The following is a 14,080-nucleotide window of genomic DNA, read 5'->3' as shown; positions in this document are numbered from 1 at the left end:
TCCCTGGCTGCAAATGGGGATATACTGTTAGCACTTATTTCAAAAGACTGCTGTGATAAATAAATGAGTTACTTCATGTAAAATACTTAGAACTGTGCCTGTGACATCACAAATGCTATGATTATTATTATTATTATTAATACTTTGACTATTGATGACAATGTCCCACCCTCTCTGACAATCGCCAGGCTTAAAGAACAGTAGGATTGCCTTGAGGGCTAAGAGCAGAATTGTGATGGTGTTTTTCCCAACTTGTGTTGAACTGAATAGTATAGAATTCTTTAACAGAATTACTTTATGTGTATTAGTATTGGATGCATTAGCAGCAAGAGTGAGCAGGACTCACTCACCTCCAAGGAGACTGCAAAAAATGCTGATTTTAAAAGACTCTAGTAATTTTTGTTTTGATTTTAATAAAGTCCAAAGTCACACTACTAATAATAAATTTAGTCTATCTGAAGTACTTTCTGATATTTTCTATTATCATTATTTCATTTACAGCTCCCTGCACCCCTAAAAAAGCATTGTTATTTCTAAAACAAAAGTGCCAGAAAACTCAGCAGGAATCGGAACTGTAGTTTCATAAAATAAGAGAAATGGTTGGAAGCTCTGGAGTAAAAGCAGCAGGCTGGGGTTCCAGGCTGCTGTGAGCCTGGGACTCAGGATAAGACAACCTCATCAGGCCTTCAGTCTCCATCTGGAGCCTGAGTGGTTTAAACCAGGAATCTTATCCCTCTTCCCAGAGATAAGCAGTTACGACTTCTCCAGTGAGCTCAGTCGAACACTGCTTTGCCTGTGTGGAATCTTCACATTTAAAGGGCATGTGAAAAGGACAAGACCAACCACCTTTTACAGGAACAAAGTCATCCTCATCCTTCTTCAGTGGCCCCTGCAAGGAAGCTACGGCACGGAGTGCAAGCACGAGGGATGAGCGGCCAGGGTGAGCACAGCAGGACGAGAGAGGGGACGAAATCCTTTGCAGGAGACGCTTATCCATGTAGGATGAATCTCACTATACACGAGCAAGAGCAGAGAGAGGAGGGAAACATGGGAGTCCCACCGCACTGGTCACTTGCTGACAGGGAGACAGATGGTGACAGCGTCCTTCTCCTCTGACTCAGTCCAAGTTGTAACCCTCCTGGAGGCCTAATCAAATGTCTGAGCCGCCTGAACACTGACTGGAGCACGGACCACCTGACTTCCTTAGCGCCAGGCCTCTCCTCACTGCGCTGATGGGGCAGGAAGGCCAGGTTCCTGCTCCCAGGGAAGCTCTCCTTTCCTCCTACAATGAAAGGGGCAAAGAGCAATGATACCGCCTTTCTTCCCTGATATTAAGGCTCAAGGGAAAGGTGCTCACTCTGAGGGACTAGTACAGCTCCTTCTCTACCACTTTAACCTTGAACTCTGAGAAGTCAAATGGCGCAGTAGAAAAAACACGGGTCACAAACTTGGGAAACGAACACTGCGCAGCCTAGGGCAAGGCCCATAACCCACCTAAAGCCTCAGACTCTCACCCATAATATGAAGACTCAGAGCATCTGCCCGGCAGGGTTGTGGCTAAGAAAATGAAGGTTATTACAGGATTATATGAAATCATGTGCGTGAAACTTTTGAAAACTGTAAAGCACTATAGAATTTAAAGAATCCTGATTTCAGTAAAAACAAATTTTTATATATATCTTAAATATATATATATTTTAAATACACACACATAAATACGTTGCTGAGACTACAACATACATGTGCCTTGTATGTCGTAGATTCAGTCAATTCCTTGGAAATGATCCTCAGCTGAATGCTTATAATGAAGAGTTCATGGCTGTCTCTGCCACAGTGGTGCCCCTTTGGTCATATGTTGGAATCAGATCAGATCAGATCAGATCAGTCGCTCAGTCGTGTCCGACTCTTTGAGACCCCATGAATCACAGCACGCCAGGCCTCCCTGTCCATCACCAACTCCCGGAGTTCACTCAGACTCACGTCCATCGAGTCAGTGATGCCATCCAGCCATCTCATCCTCTGGCGTCCCCTTCTCCTCCTGCCCCCAATCCCTCCCAGCATCAGGGTCTTTTCCAATGAGTCAACTCTTCACATGAGGTGGCCAAAGTACTGGAGTTTCAGCTTTAGCATCATTCCTTCCAAAGAAATCCCAGGGCTGATCTCCTTCAGAATGGACTGGCTGGATCTCCTTGCAGTCCAAGGGACTCTCAAGAGTCTTCTCCAACACCACACTTCAAAAGCATCAATTCTTCGGCGCTCAGCCTTCTTCACAGTCCAACTCTCACATCCATACATGACCACAGGAAAAAACCATAGCCTTGACTAGACGAACCTTTGTTGGCAAAGTAATGTCTCTGCTTTTGAATATGCTGTCTAGGTTGGTCATAACTTTCCTTCCAAGGAGTAAGCCTCTTTTTATTTCATGGCTGCAGTCACCATCTGTAGTGATATTGGAGCCCAGAAAAATAAAGTCTGACACTGTTTCCACTGTTTCCCCATCTATTTCCCATGAAGTGGTGGGACCGGATGCCATGATCTTCGTTTTCTGAATGTTGAGCTTTAAGCCACCTTTTTCACTCTCCTCTTTCACTTTCATCAAGAGGCTTTTGAGTTCCTCTTCACTTTCTGCCATAAGGGTGGTGTCATCTGCATATCTGAGGTTATTGATATTTCTCCCAGCAATCTTGATTCCAGCTTGTGTTTCTTCCAGTCCAGCGTTTCTCATAATGTACTCCGCATAGAAGTTAAATAAGCAGGGTGACAATATACAGCCTTGACGAACTCCTTTTCCTATTTGGAACCAGTCTGCTGTTCCATGTCCAGTTCTAACTGTTGCTTCCTGAAATGCATACAAATTTCTCAAGAGGCAGATCAGGTGTTCTGGTATTCCCATCTCTTTCAGAATTTTCCACAGTTTATTGTGATCCACACAGTCACAGGCTTTGGCATAGTCAATAAAGCAGAAATAGATGTTTTTTCTGGAACTCTCTTGCTTTTACTATGATCCAGTGGATGTTGGCAATTTGATCTCTGGTTCCTCCGCCTTTTCTAAAACCAGCTTGAACATCAGGAAGTTCACGGTTCACGTATTGCTAAAGCCTGGCTTGGAGAATTTTGAGCATTACTTTACTAGCGTGTGAAATGAGTGCAATTGTGCAGTAGCTTGAGCATTCTTTGGCATTGCCTTTCTTTGGAATTGCAATGAAAACCGACCTTTTCCAGTCCTGTGGCCACTGCTGAGTTTTCCACATTTGCTGGCATATTGAGTGCAGCACTTTCACAGCATCATCTTTCAGGATTTGGAATAGCTCAACTGGAATTCCATCACTTCCACTATCTTTGTTTATAGTGATGCTTTCAAAGGCCCACTTGACTTCACATTCCAGGATATCTGGCTCTAGGTCAGTGATCACACCATCGTGATTATCTGGGTCGTGAAGATCTTTTTTGTACAGTTCTTCTGTGTATTCTTGCCATCTCTTCTTAATATCTTCTGCTTCTGTTAGGTCCATACCATTTCTGTCCTTTATCGAGCTCATCTTTGCATGAAATGTTCCTTTGGTATCTCTGATTTTCTTGAAGAGATCCCTAGTCTTTCCCATTCTGTTGTTTTCCTGTATTTCTTTGCATTGTTCGCTGAAGAAGGCTTTCTTATCTCTTCTTACTATTCTTTGGAACTCTGCATTCAGATGTTTATATCTTTCCTTTATGTTGGAATATACACCGGGAATAGTGCACTTCACCTGATAACTCATTAAAGTAGAGAATAGGTAGATATAAAAGAACATTTTGAAGTTTTGTTTCTTTTGGTGGGGGATAAGGTAAAAAAGGAAAAGGAAAATAGAAATATTTTATTTCCTCCCAAACCCTAACCTATTTTAAATCACTCTGAACCTGGTTGTTCAATACAAGTACTCTGAAGTGCCTAAATATTTTCATTTAAAAACTGGAATTCTAGTGTAGACAAATTCAAGCCCCACCAAGTGTCCTGTGGCTGGGGGCTGCACGACCATCTTTATAACGGCTGGGTTCTGACTGAGAAGGTGTATTTTTACAGGGCTTTTGTTTCCTCCACTGGCTCTCAAACAGCCACGTCATTTTCCTGTCCACCAGCTGGCACGTGGCACTCCTTCTCCTAGCTGGCTCTCATTCTGAGCCACGCAAGGCCGTGCAAAGAGGCTGGTGGGACGAGGGCAGCCTGGACTGACCCAGTTCTCTGCAGCATTATAAAATCAGCTCTCATCGCCAAAGTTTTGAAGCAGAGAAGTCAGCCTGTATTTCCCCTCAAGTCTGTACTTCTCAGGCAAGGTCAGTGCAGGGTGGCTCCTGTTGGAACAAGGTCAACGAACCAAGAAACTGTAGCACAGGGACTGGTCAGTCACTTTTCTGGGGGCCAGATGGGTCACACAGAAGGGCACTGCAGACCAGGGGTAAGAAGAAGACAGGACCAGCGTGGTGACCAAGGGATTCCAGCTTCTGGGCTGGAAGAGGCAGTGACGGGGGCAGAAGCATGAGGGCTCACCCTAAAAGGGAGCAGGAATGCCTGGGCAGGGCAGTGCGGCTGCACCTCTGTGGGAAAAAAAGGCCAGACATCTCCACGGACTGCTCAGTTGCCAGTTTTTTTTAAAGCTGGCAATGAACACAAATATTTCTGAACTGCGATGTGTGGCTACGCCACTCTGGGCAAACGGCACAGGTAGGGGTGGTCAGTTTGTCCTCTGTGGTGGAGTCAGCAGCCCTGTCCAATATCAGTGAAGACAGAGGAGGCAGGGAGGGGACGGGGTGGGTGCAGCCCACTGGACACAGCAGCCCCTCCCAACCTCCCTGGGAGGCGTGGCATGAAGGACAAACAGAAAGCTCGTGGAGAGCTTCACAGTGTCCCTGATGTTTCCAAGGATCTTCCAGAACGGAGCCAGCCCCTTTCTGGGAGCTGTTCTGGGGAGAAGGGAGGAAGCAGAGCCTCTGGGCACCTGTGGATCATGTGCCGTGTGGTGCCCAATGGAAAGCTGTTGCTGGGGAGAGAGTGATGTCTCACACCACGGCGACCCTCCAGAGAGAGGAGGAGGGACGCTCTGCCTCCTTGTTACCAATAGCAACTCTCACTCTCTCCCCATGCAGCCCTTGGCAACTAACTCTGAGGCTGTCATCTATTGGGGCTATATCTTTTCCCTCTCTCTGTGCAGTATGCCTTTCTCTTGTTCTGCCAGGGTCACTGTGTCATTCCTGGAAATGGTATAAATTAAGATTGCTCTTGTATCCTGGAGGGGGAACCTGTGGGTGGGTGTGTGAGAAACACGAGGACCTGATCATGAAGTGATATGAGAAAAGGCAGAAGGCTCTTGTCCCTTCATGCTCAAAACTGCCTAGAAGGTATCTAGAAAAGGATAGGAGGTCTTAAGTGGTTCAGGAATTGGCCCCATGGCAAAGGGAATCAGAATTGAGAATGTATCAAGGAAGATACACAGTATCCACAGAGGGAAGGGAATAAGCAATGAATTTTTGCTCCAGAATAAGACACAAAGGCTCTGGTGTAAGTGCACAAAAAAAGCCAAAAGTTCAAATCCTGTTCTAATCTGTAGAACTCTGTTTACAAACTCCAGTCAATCAGACACTACCACTATAATTTTTACCATACCCTTCATCATCCATGCACATATTCACTTAGTATTTTTAAGTCACTTTTTATGTTAATCAGTTTATTAAATGGAAAGGTTAGATCACTGCCACAAAGAAGCCAGTATCACCTGTCATAAAGAGCAAGCAATAGCAAACACAAAAATTACAGATGTTCATGCACAGAGCAGGAAATCATCTCACACAGTACCAAGTGTGTATATACATTTAGGGAATTAATGACTTAAGGAACAGAAGAAAAGTCAGCCAATCTAATGGGCTGACTCTAGACTATCACCTGTTCTGATGAGATGTTCTGCACTGCTGGGAAAGATATTACTCTGAGTGATAAATCAAAGTGTTTCCATGTTACTTCTTGAGTTCCATGACCCACTTTAGCTAATATCTCCTCATAATGAATAAGGACTTACTGTGCAAATAGTAGGTCCTTAATATGTACTTTAAGATGAATAACACCACACAGAAAATCATTCAACAAGTCTTAGTACATATTCATCTAATCCTGTTAGCAGGACCTAAAGATCTGAGCTCATTCCAAACAGAAATGCAGAAACTCTTGACATTAGATCTGCAAAACACCAAAGACCAAACTCACCACTTCTTAGACTTCAGCCGAGGCGCTGGGTTCCGGGGGATGAGGAAGAGAGCTCTCATGGGGTGCATGTCACACAGAGCTGCAAGAGACCAAAACAAGGGCCAGCTCAGGTTAGGGGGCCAAGTCCGTGCCAAGCCCATCCTTTCTGTGCTGATAATGCTGCCAAATGGCATCCTGAGTCCAGGCCTGACCAGTGAGCAGAGTCAGGAGATCATAAAGCTTCCCTTTGGTGAGCGTTAAATGAGGCTGATTACAGGAGTCTCAAAAAATCTAACACCTTTCAACTAGAGACCCTTAACATGTCTACTTGCACTTCATTTTTAAGGAAAACAAGTCAAAGGCTCAACAACCTTTGCTTTGCTAAAAATAACCATCTAAGACTCCAAGTAAACAACATCCAGATAACAACTACAATGGAGACAGTAACTTATTTTTAATTAGTAAAATCCCAAATAATCCATGGTACATCTCTTATACACTGAAGGCTTCCCCAAATGCAGTGTTATCTATTAATATTAATACATGGGTTTTTGGAGTATAAAGCACTACACCAAAACACCTTTCTCTCTGTATTGATAAATACCTTGAATGGCTTTCAGGCTTTTCATGATGGGTTTTGTTTGTTTGGTTGGTTTTGTTCAATGGCCCCAGGAAGACCAGAGGATTAAGGCAAAGGAAGTCTGGTAGAAGACTCATAAAAATATCTCACATTGTAAAGATGACATTATCATTTATAGTAAAAACACTCACACATTCTATTCAATGAGAATATTTCACTAGTTTACTCTTCAAACATCTGGGAATATCGTTTCCTGTGTGCCTAGAATAAGAACACATTCTCCCCCAAAGCTAAAGGATTCTGCTGGGAGAAAGTTCATTTTTAGCTCCTTCCTACTACTCATTAGGGGCTTCTCAGGTGGCTCAGTGGTAAAGAATCCACCTGCTAAGGAAAGAGATGCAGGAAACACGAGTTCAATCTCTGGGTTGGGAAGATCCCTGGATGAGGAAATGGCAACCCACTCCACTATACTTGCCTGGGGAATCCCATGGACAGAGGAGCCTGGCAGGCTACAGTCTGGGGACTCCCAAAGAGTCGGACATGATGGAGCACACAGGCAGTAACTGCTCATTAAGCATGATGATACAGTTTCAAGACTGCCAATATTATCTTTCTGATTCATAAATGCCTACCAGCATTGTGGATAAGGGACATTTGGTCAACAAACACTCTAGTCATGCTACAGGTGAATTCTACTAATTCTGGAGTGAGAAATAAGAATACCACGATAACTCAAGGGTAAAAAGTCATATGAGCACAATGACTCGTCATACTAACGTAGGGCCTGTTTTGGTCCAGGTCTTCTGAAGAGGAAGACACTAAGGTGATAGTAAACATGAGAAAATATCACTGGAGGAAACTCCTGCCTGAAAGGAAATAGCAAAGGAGCCAAGGAAGGCTGGGAGAGTTGTCAGATTGCTATGAAGTCTGATGGCAGTGAAGGTGGGAGGGAGAAACAGCAGGTGGAAGGGTGCTAGGCTGTCCTGCAGTTGAAGGCAATCAAGGAGGGAAACTAAGGAGTGAAAGCTGCCTTCCAAGGAGCCCCCTGTCTTCCAGGAAAGGCTCTGCCTTATATCCCTGCCACTCTTGGTCACTGGAGGGGAGTGGCCCTTGGGAGGAGCGATCGTGGCAGCTGTCCCTGGTCAGTTGCACTTCCTGAATGGAGTCTCAGAGGTGACGACCACGCAGCTGGGGAGGGTCTCGGTGGGGCCAATGCTCCAGATTCCCAGGAACTGCGGAGGTTCTTTGGGTAGCCAGAGCCCTGCTCACTCTGTCTCAAATAAGCAGGGAAATCTAACAACCTAACCATTAGTATTTTAATAGGAATGAGAGCAACTGAGTATAAGTGTTCCCATAACCCATGCCCTGAAAATCAGCTCTGCATTTCTGATATGTTGGTGTTTACACTCTCTGTGGTTTAGTCCCAGTTTGACTACAGGTGAAGAGTAGCTGAAGACTAGACTATACACTGAGTATATAAGACAGACAAGACTTCTCAGAGTCTGCTCTGCTCTCCTTTCTGGTCTCCCCTCATAAATACAAATCCTCACACCACTCTGAAATGAATGGATTCCTGGTTGATTTAGACGACTCTGCTTTCTCGGTACGCCAGCTTGAGTCCACGCAGGGCTCGGTGTAGCAGAAGTAAAGCTACTGGCAAGGAAGCATCCGCACCTGCAGAGCAGGCCAGCAACAGATTTCACCCAGAGGAAGGTACTTACGGGGAGCACCTTCTGCCATCTCGATAGCGGTGATTCCCAGAGACCACAGGTCACTCTGTAAAACAAGGAAGGCACGGAAGCATGGGTAAATGCAGTCAACAAAGGCTCCCTGGGCTAAACCAGGCAACTGCTTCAGAACTGCCTATGGGAGAGCTGTCCAGCCATCTCTTTTCAAACCTACTTCAGGCAAAAACAGCCTTGTTTGCTCCTCGTTGATAATACCTTTCATGGTGCCTGACACATGGTGAGTTTTCCATACATGTATGAACAACAAATAGAAGGTTTCAAACATTAATTCATCACTAAGATTTCCCTACTGATTGAACCACAAGAAACTGCTGCTGTTTGACTGTTTTTAATACCTTCACTGAAATAAAACTGTCAAGTAATTAATTGCACATACTCCCAAGTGTACCAATTGAAAGGGTTTGGTGTTCACGTACACCTGTGAAGCCATCAGCATGGGCAAGGCAGCAAACACATTCATCTCCCCAAAAGGTCTCACTTGCCCCTTTGCAGTCTCCATTTCCTGCCCTTCTGTCCCCGACCCCAGTTCCCGTTCCAAGGCACACACTGATCTGCTTTGTGTTACTGTGGATTAGTCTGTATCTTCTAAAGTTTTGTATAGAATGAAACCTCCTGGTTTCTTTCGCTTAACATATTGTACTTAAGATCCATCCATGTTGCCTTCCATATTAGTACTTCAGTCCTTCTTACTGCCGAGTAGTGCTCCACCGCACCAACGCAGATGCTACCATTCGTTTATTCATTCACTTGTTGATGGACATTTGGGTTGTTTCCAGTCAAGGCCATTAAAAATAAAGCTGCTACAAATACTCATGTGCAAGCCTTTGTATGGATGTATGCTCTTATCTCTTTTAAATAAAGACCTAAGAGTGGAAAGACCATGTAGTAGATGCTAGATCATACAGTATTTATAGTCATTTGTTTTTAACCTACAAAAAAGCCCAGCAATTCATATCATTTAACCAAACAACATGAGGGTGGGGAAGCTTTTGTTTAGTTTTGTCTACTGCTGTATCTCAGTGCTTAGAATAGAGCACTGAGTAGTGGGTGCTCGTTATATTTGTTAAATGAATGAACAATATTACCATATATTTTTATCTGGTAAATAGACACATATGCAAAACAGAAATCCTAAACCCTTATTGTCTTTCTTATTCTCAGATTAACTTTCATGCTCTTATCAGAATTTTCTAGGCTAATGCCTCCACCTCGACCTATGCAATCTTGAACAATATGCTTCTCCCCCACTCTGTGCACATCGCTCAACTGTTTCTAAATAGTGCATAGAAGGGAAGCAAATCGAGAGAAGGGAAAACCAAGCCAGGAAGTGCCAAAAACACTGCTAAGACAACACACGTAACACTTGGTTCAATAGTTCACAATCCTGATGAAGACTCTCATGCTCCCTTTCTTTTTAAATATACGTTGCATTTTGTATATCATTCTAAATTCTCACCTGTAACCTCACAAGATTTCAGAGATCAAAGTTAAGTTCCCTTGCCCACCAAGCAAATGTCAAGGTCACACGTCAAGGAGATGTAACTGGAAGAGAACTATGAACTCCTCCCTGAGCCATTCCCTAGAACTAAACTTCTCAATATCCTGTGGGTGACACCTAGGCCTGTTCAGTATTTGAACTGAGGCCCATACAACCTGAACAGGACTTTCAAGGGGATCTAGACTCTTGCCTAAAATGTGATCTACCTTAGAGCAGGTGGCTGGGGCACATCCTAACCCCACACTAGGACCAAGCAGGGATTCTTTAATTCACGAGCCCATGAACCTGTCCATATAAATGTTACAAGTTCTCAGTCTATTTGGAGATAATAATGCACCTGCACAAAACCACTGCCCAGATTCCAAGAACATCTCTGCATAGAACATCACTTTATCATCCTTTCTTTGTTCCATTTCAAGGTATATTCAAATGTGTCGCTGAACACACACACACACACACACACACACAGACAAGAGTGGCACAGCCTGGCGCTTTGCTAAATCTTCCCGCAGGCTGCTGGTCTTGCTCACTGAGGTTCTTTCTGGAGCTAATGGGGAAAGCCCAGCCCATCCCTCACAGGCTGGCTCAAGAGCAGCAACTGTAAAGATGAACACACAGCTCTCTTGTACCAGAACATGATGGTTCACTGACACAGACAATCATTGGGGAACATGACGAAAACCCTGACTCACTTACTGCACGGGAGGCATTCAACAGAAAACAGTCTGGAAATGGCGGAGGGATTGGGCTGTTCTGTTAAGACTCCAGGCCTCGGCAGGTCTCCTACCACCTATCCAGCATCTTGGGAAACCGAGTGTTTGTGCATTGTGAACCGAGATGCAAACACGAAGGCAGTGGCTGGGCTCTCTGTCCCCACCTGCCATAGCAAAGTCAAATTAAATGGCTTTCAAGTCTAGGAAGCTTGAACTGGTTTGAAAGCCAACATAGCTGAAAGAAAGTGATGGAACCGGGATGAGAAAAGCTCCAGGCTAGTCTTCAGACAGGGGAAGAAGATGGCTCAGAAAACTCACACAAACTCCTACCTTAGGGTTTTTGCTTCAGATATTCCCTCTGCCTGCAGCACTGACCCTAATCATGTATGGACTGACTCTCTCCCCTCCACGAAAGGCTTTGCTCAGATGCTTTGTTCTTAGTGAGGACCACCCAACCTCTCTCCCAGCGTGGCCAGACCCCTCCCCCTTTCCCACTTTTGTTCCCCAGAGAACTGATCACCTTCTGACAACTGTGTAATTGACTCATCACTAATTTATTATGTTTTTTTGTTTACTGTTTGTGTCCTCTGCCCACAACACACGCACTTGATCATGAAGTCCACAAGGGCAGGGAATCTTTGCTTTGTTGACTGGTACATAGTATTAAAACAGTGCCCGGCACATAGTAGGTACTTCATAAATACTTGTCGAGTGAATAGACACATGAGAGAAAGGAGCAAAACCTAAGTGTCTTAAGGCTAGACCCTCAGTAGAAGGATGGTTTTGTTTGTTTGTTTTTGTTCACACAACATGTGGGACCTTAGTTCCTTGACCAGGGATTGAACCTGTGCCCTCTGCAGTGGGAATGCAGAGTCTTAACCACTGGATCACCAGGAAAGTCCCTTAGACCTTTTGTAGGTCATTTAGTCCAACTTTTCATTTCACAGAGGAGAAAAAATGACTTAAGATCACAGAGCAACTAAGCACCAGGTTTTAATCAGAGCTGGGTCTCCTGCCTCCCAGGCTAGTTCTTTTTTTAAACTATCATCACAATGTAAGAACCTAATAACTCACTTTAAGAACCTTATTAGGGACCCATAAAATAATCACTTCAGATTCCTCCTTTGTCTACAGGTACCTTAAAGTGCTGGTGACTCAGATGAAGGTGTTGAGATTCAGTGAGGTGCATCCTAAACCAGTGCTCAACTTCCTAGAGGCAGTGTGAATAAGTCAGACAGACCCAGATTCAAGTTCAGGTTCCTAATTTAACTGCATCCAGAAGACCGCACAGAGCTCAGCTTTCCACTACACAATAGACAATTGTGACGTGTATGTACGCAGGCATGCTGCCTAACACAAAACCCGGTACACAGCGGGCTCAAGAATAATTCATCATGTCCTTGTCTTCCACTGTGAGGTAAGACTGCCTTTGCCTGCCCAGTGTAGCCTTCTATGGCTTCCCTCGAATTGGCTGTGGCCAGTACTGTCTGTTGGCTAACCCAACAGGCGTTTCAATCTGCACTGCCCTTGCTGCCTCCATTTCAGTGCATAGGAAAGCTAAACTCGGTATCCAGATTTCCCTCAGCTAAGGATGGCAGTCAAGGAAGTGACCTAGTTCTGGCTGCTGAGACCCAGGCAAACATCTTCTGGGAAAGCTTTTGCTTTTCCTGAAATAAATGACAAATACAGCTGGTGTCTTGACAACTCTTTCCCACTTCTTAGTGCCTTGAATACAAACATGCCATCTGGAGTTACAGCATCCATCTTGCAACCATGAGGCAGTAAGTCGACAAACTAAGGCTGACAGGGCAGGAAGGTAGGAGCCCATGTTTTGAAGACATCAATCAACACTCACCTGCCTTCCTCCAGACTCCTGGTGACACAAGAAATGTAAGTATGCCTAAAAACATTTCTTAGTGATCGTATGTATGGAGCAATCACGTGAGGAAGCATATTTCGATAGTAAGGAAAAAGAGAGGTCCCAGTTGTTGGGAGATCCTCCCTTTATGCCACCAGGAGCAGGAAGGGTTAGTGAAAGAGTGATGTTTCCTTCATTCAGTACACAGTATCTCAGATTCTCTCTCTGGCTGCTTTCCCCAACCCCGCCAAACAACCCCTTCAAACGCAAGATCACAACATCCCAACTCCGGTGCATCCTTTGTCACGTGACCAGGCCAGAGATTATTTCTTCTTTAAGCCTTCATTTGATATCATTATTAGGATCTTTTTTTTTTTTCCCCCTTTCTGGGATTCTCTTGTATTCCAAAAGGAACATTTATATTCCTGGCCATATATACCCAGAGCTGCTTGTAAGCTATGCTTAACTGCCCATGCTAGAAAGCAATAAACGTCCTTGACGGGCCTTATTTAAGCCTTTGGATATATTAGCAAGTCCCAGAGACACTTCAGAACTTAAATACGGGAGAAAATGTTCCAATTACAACTGGCAAGACAGATCACAGGAGACGAGAGAGGGAAGAGGGAGAAACAAGATGAGGAGAGAGTTGGGAGAGATAAGTTTCCTCCGTGGCCGTGGAGTGACTCATTCTGGCAGGGGTTGGGTAATTCATTATTCTAGAGGTGCTGCGCAGCCTGGCGGCAGCATGATTAATAGCCCAGTACTGTGCGCATCACCAACAGAACAGAGACAAATTCTAGTGCCTCCGAGAAGGCAGCGGCAAGCACGCAACTTCTGGCTGGTGGGGGGCTAGCTGGCACAGAGGAACTTGAACATCACAAGAGGCCATTCCTCTTGGGGCTGGGTTGCTCAACAAGTGAAGAGGACTTTCAGAAGGCTGAACCAGCCATACAAGGAGAGAGAGGTGGGGGGGTGGGGGCAGGCAGGAGAAGAGCCCCAGTGTGCCCTGAAAGGTAGAAAGAACACGTGTAGCGAGCAGACCTGGGGTGACCCCCCTCGACCCTCTGAACTGATGTCCTCACTTGTAGCACGAATAGAACACCTATCTTGCACGGTTAACACGAGAATTCAGTAAGATATGCAGGATACTTCCCTGCTGGTCCACTGGTTAAGTATTTGCCTTGCAATGCAGGGCATGCGTTGGTCCCTGGTTGGGGAATGAAGATCCCACATGCCTCAGAGCAAAGTCCACGTGCCGCAACAACTGAGCCCATGTGCCACAACTAGAGATCTGAGCAATACAACGAAAGATCCCATGTGCCATAGCTAAGACCCAATACAGCCAAGTGAATAAAAAAAATATTAAAAATAGTAACAATTAAAAAACAAGGTATATATGCAAAGTTCCTAACACAAGCAGTGTACACAGTGGGTATTTAACAAATACTGGCACAGACAAAGCCTGAGGTCCAATT

The 14,080-nt window shown here is 44.8% G+C and overlaps 1 protein-coding gene across 9 annotated transcripts in view; it reads right to left on the bottom strand.

The window, feature by feature from the left end:
* Window positions 1–14,080, bottom strand: part of TNIK (TRAF2 and NCK interacting kinase) — a 406,980-nt gene that overhangs the window by 111,465 nt on the left and 281,435 nt on the right. For all 9 annotated transcript variants that reach the window (XM_070373248.1, XM_070373278.1, XM_005905573.3 and 6 more), the window contains exons 8-9: window positions 8,510–8,564; window positions 6,230–6,308 (exon numbers count right to left, since the gene is read on the bottom strand). In XM_070373248.1, coding sequence (XP_070229349.1) covers window positions 6,230–6,308; window positions 8,510–8,564 — 134 coding nt within the window. The remainder of the gene's footprint in view (window positions 1–6,229; window positions 6,309–8,509; window positions 8,565–14,080) is intronic.

This window comes from Bos mutus, chromosome 1 (genome assembly GCF_027580195.1).
Source record: "Bos mutus isolate GX-2022 chromosome 1, NWIPB_WYAK_1.1, whole genome shotgun sequence".
In the NCBI taxonomy this organism is placed as follows: domain Eukaryota; kingdom Metazoa; phylum Chordata; class Mammalia; order Artiodactyla; family Bovidae; genus Bos; species Bos mutus.
Note: the sequence above shows the minus strand (reverse complement) of the source record. Positions and strands in the feature narration are given on the sequence as shown.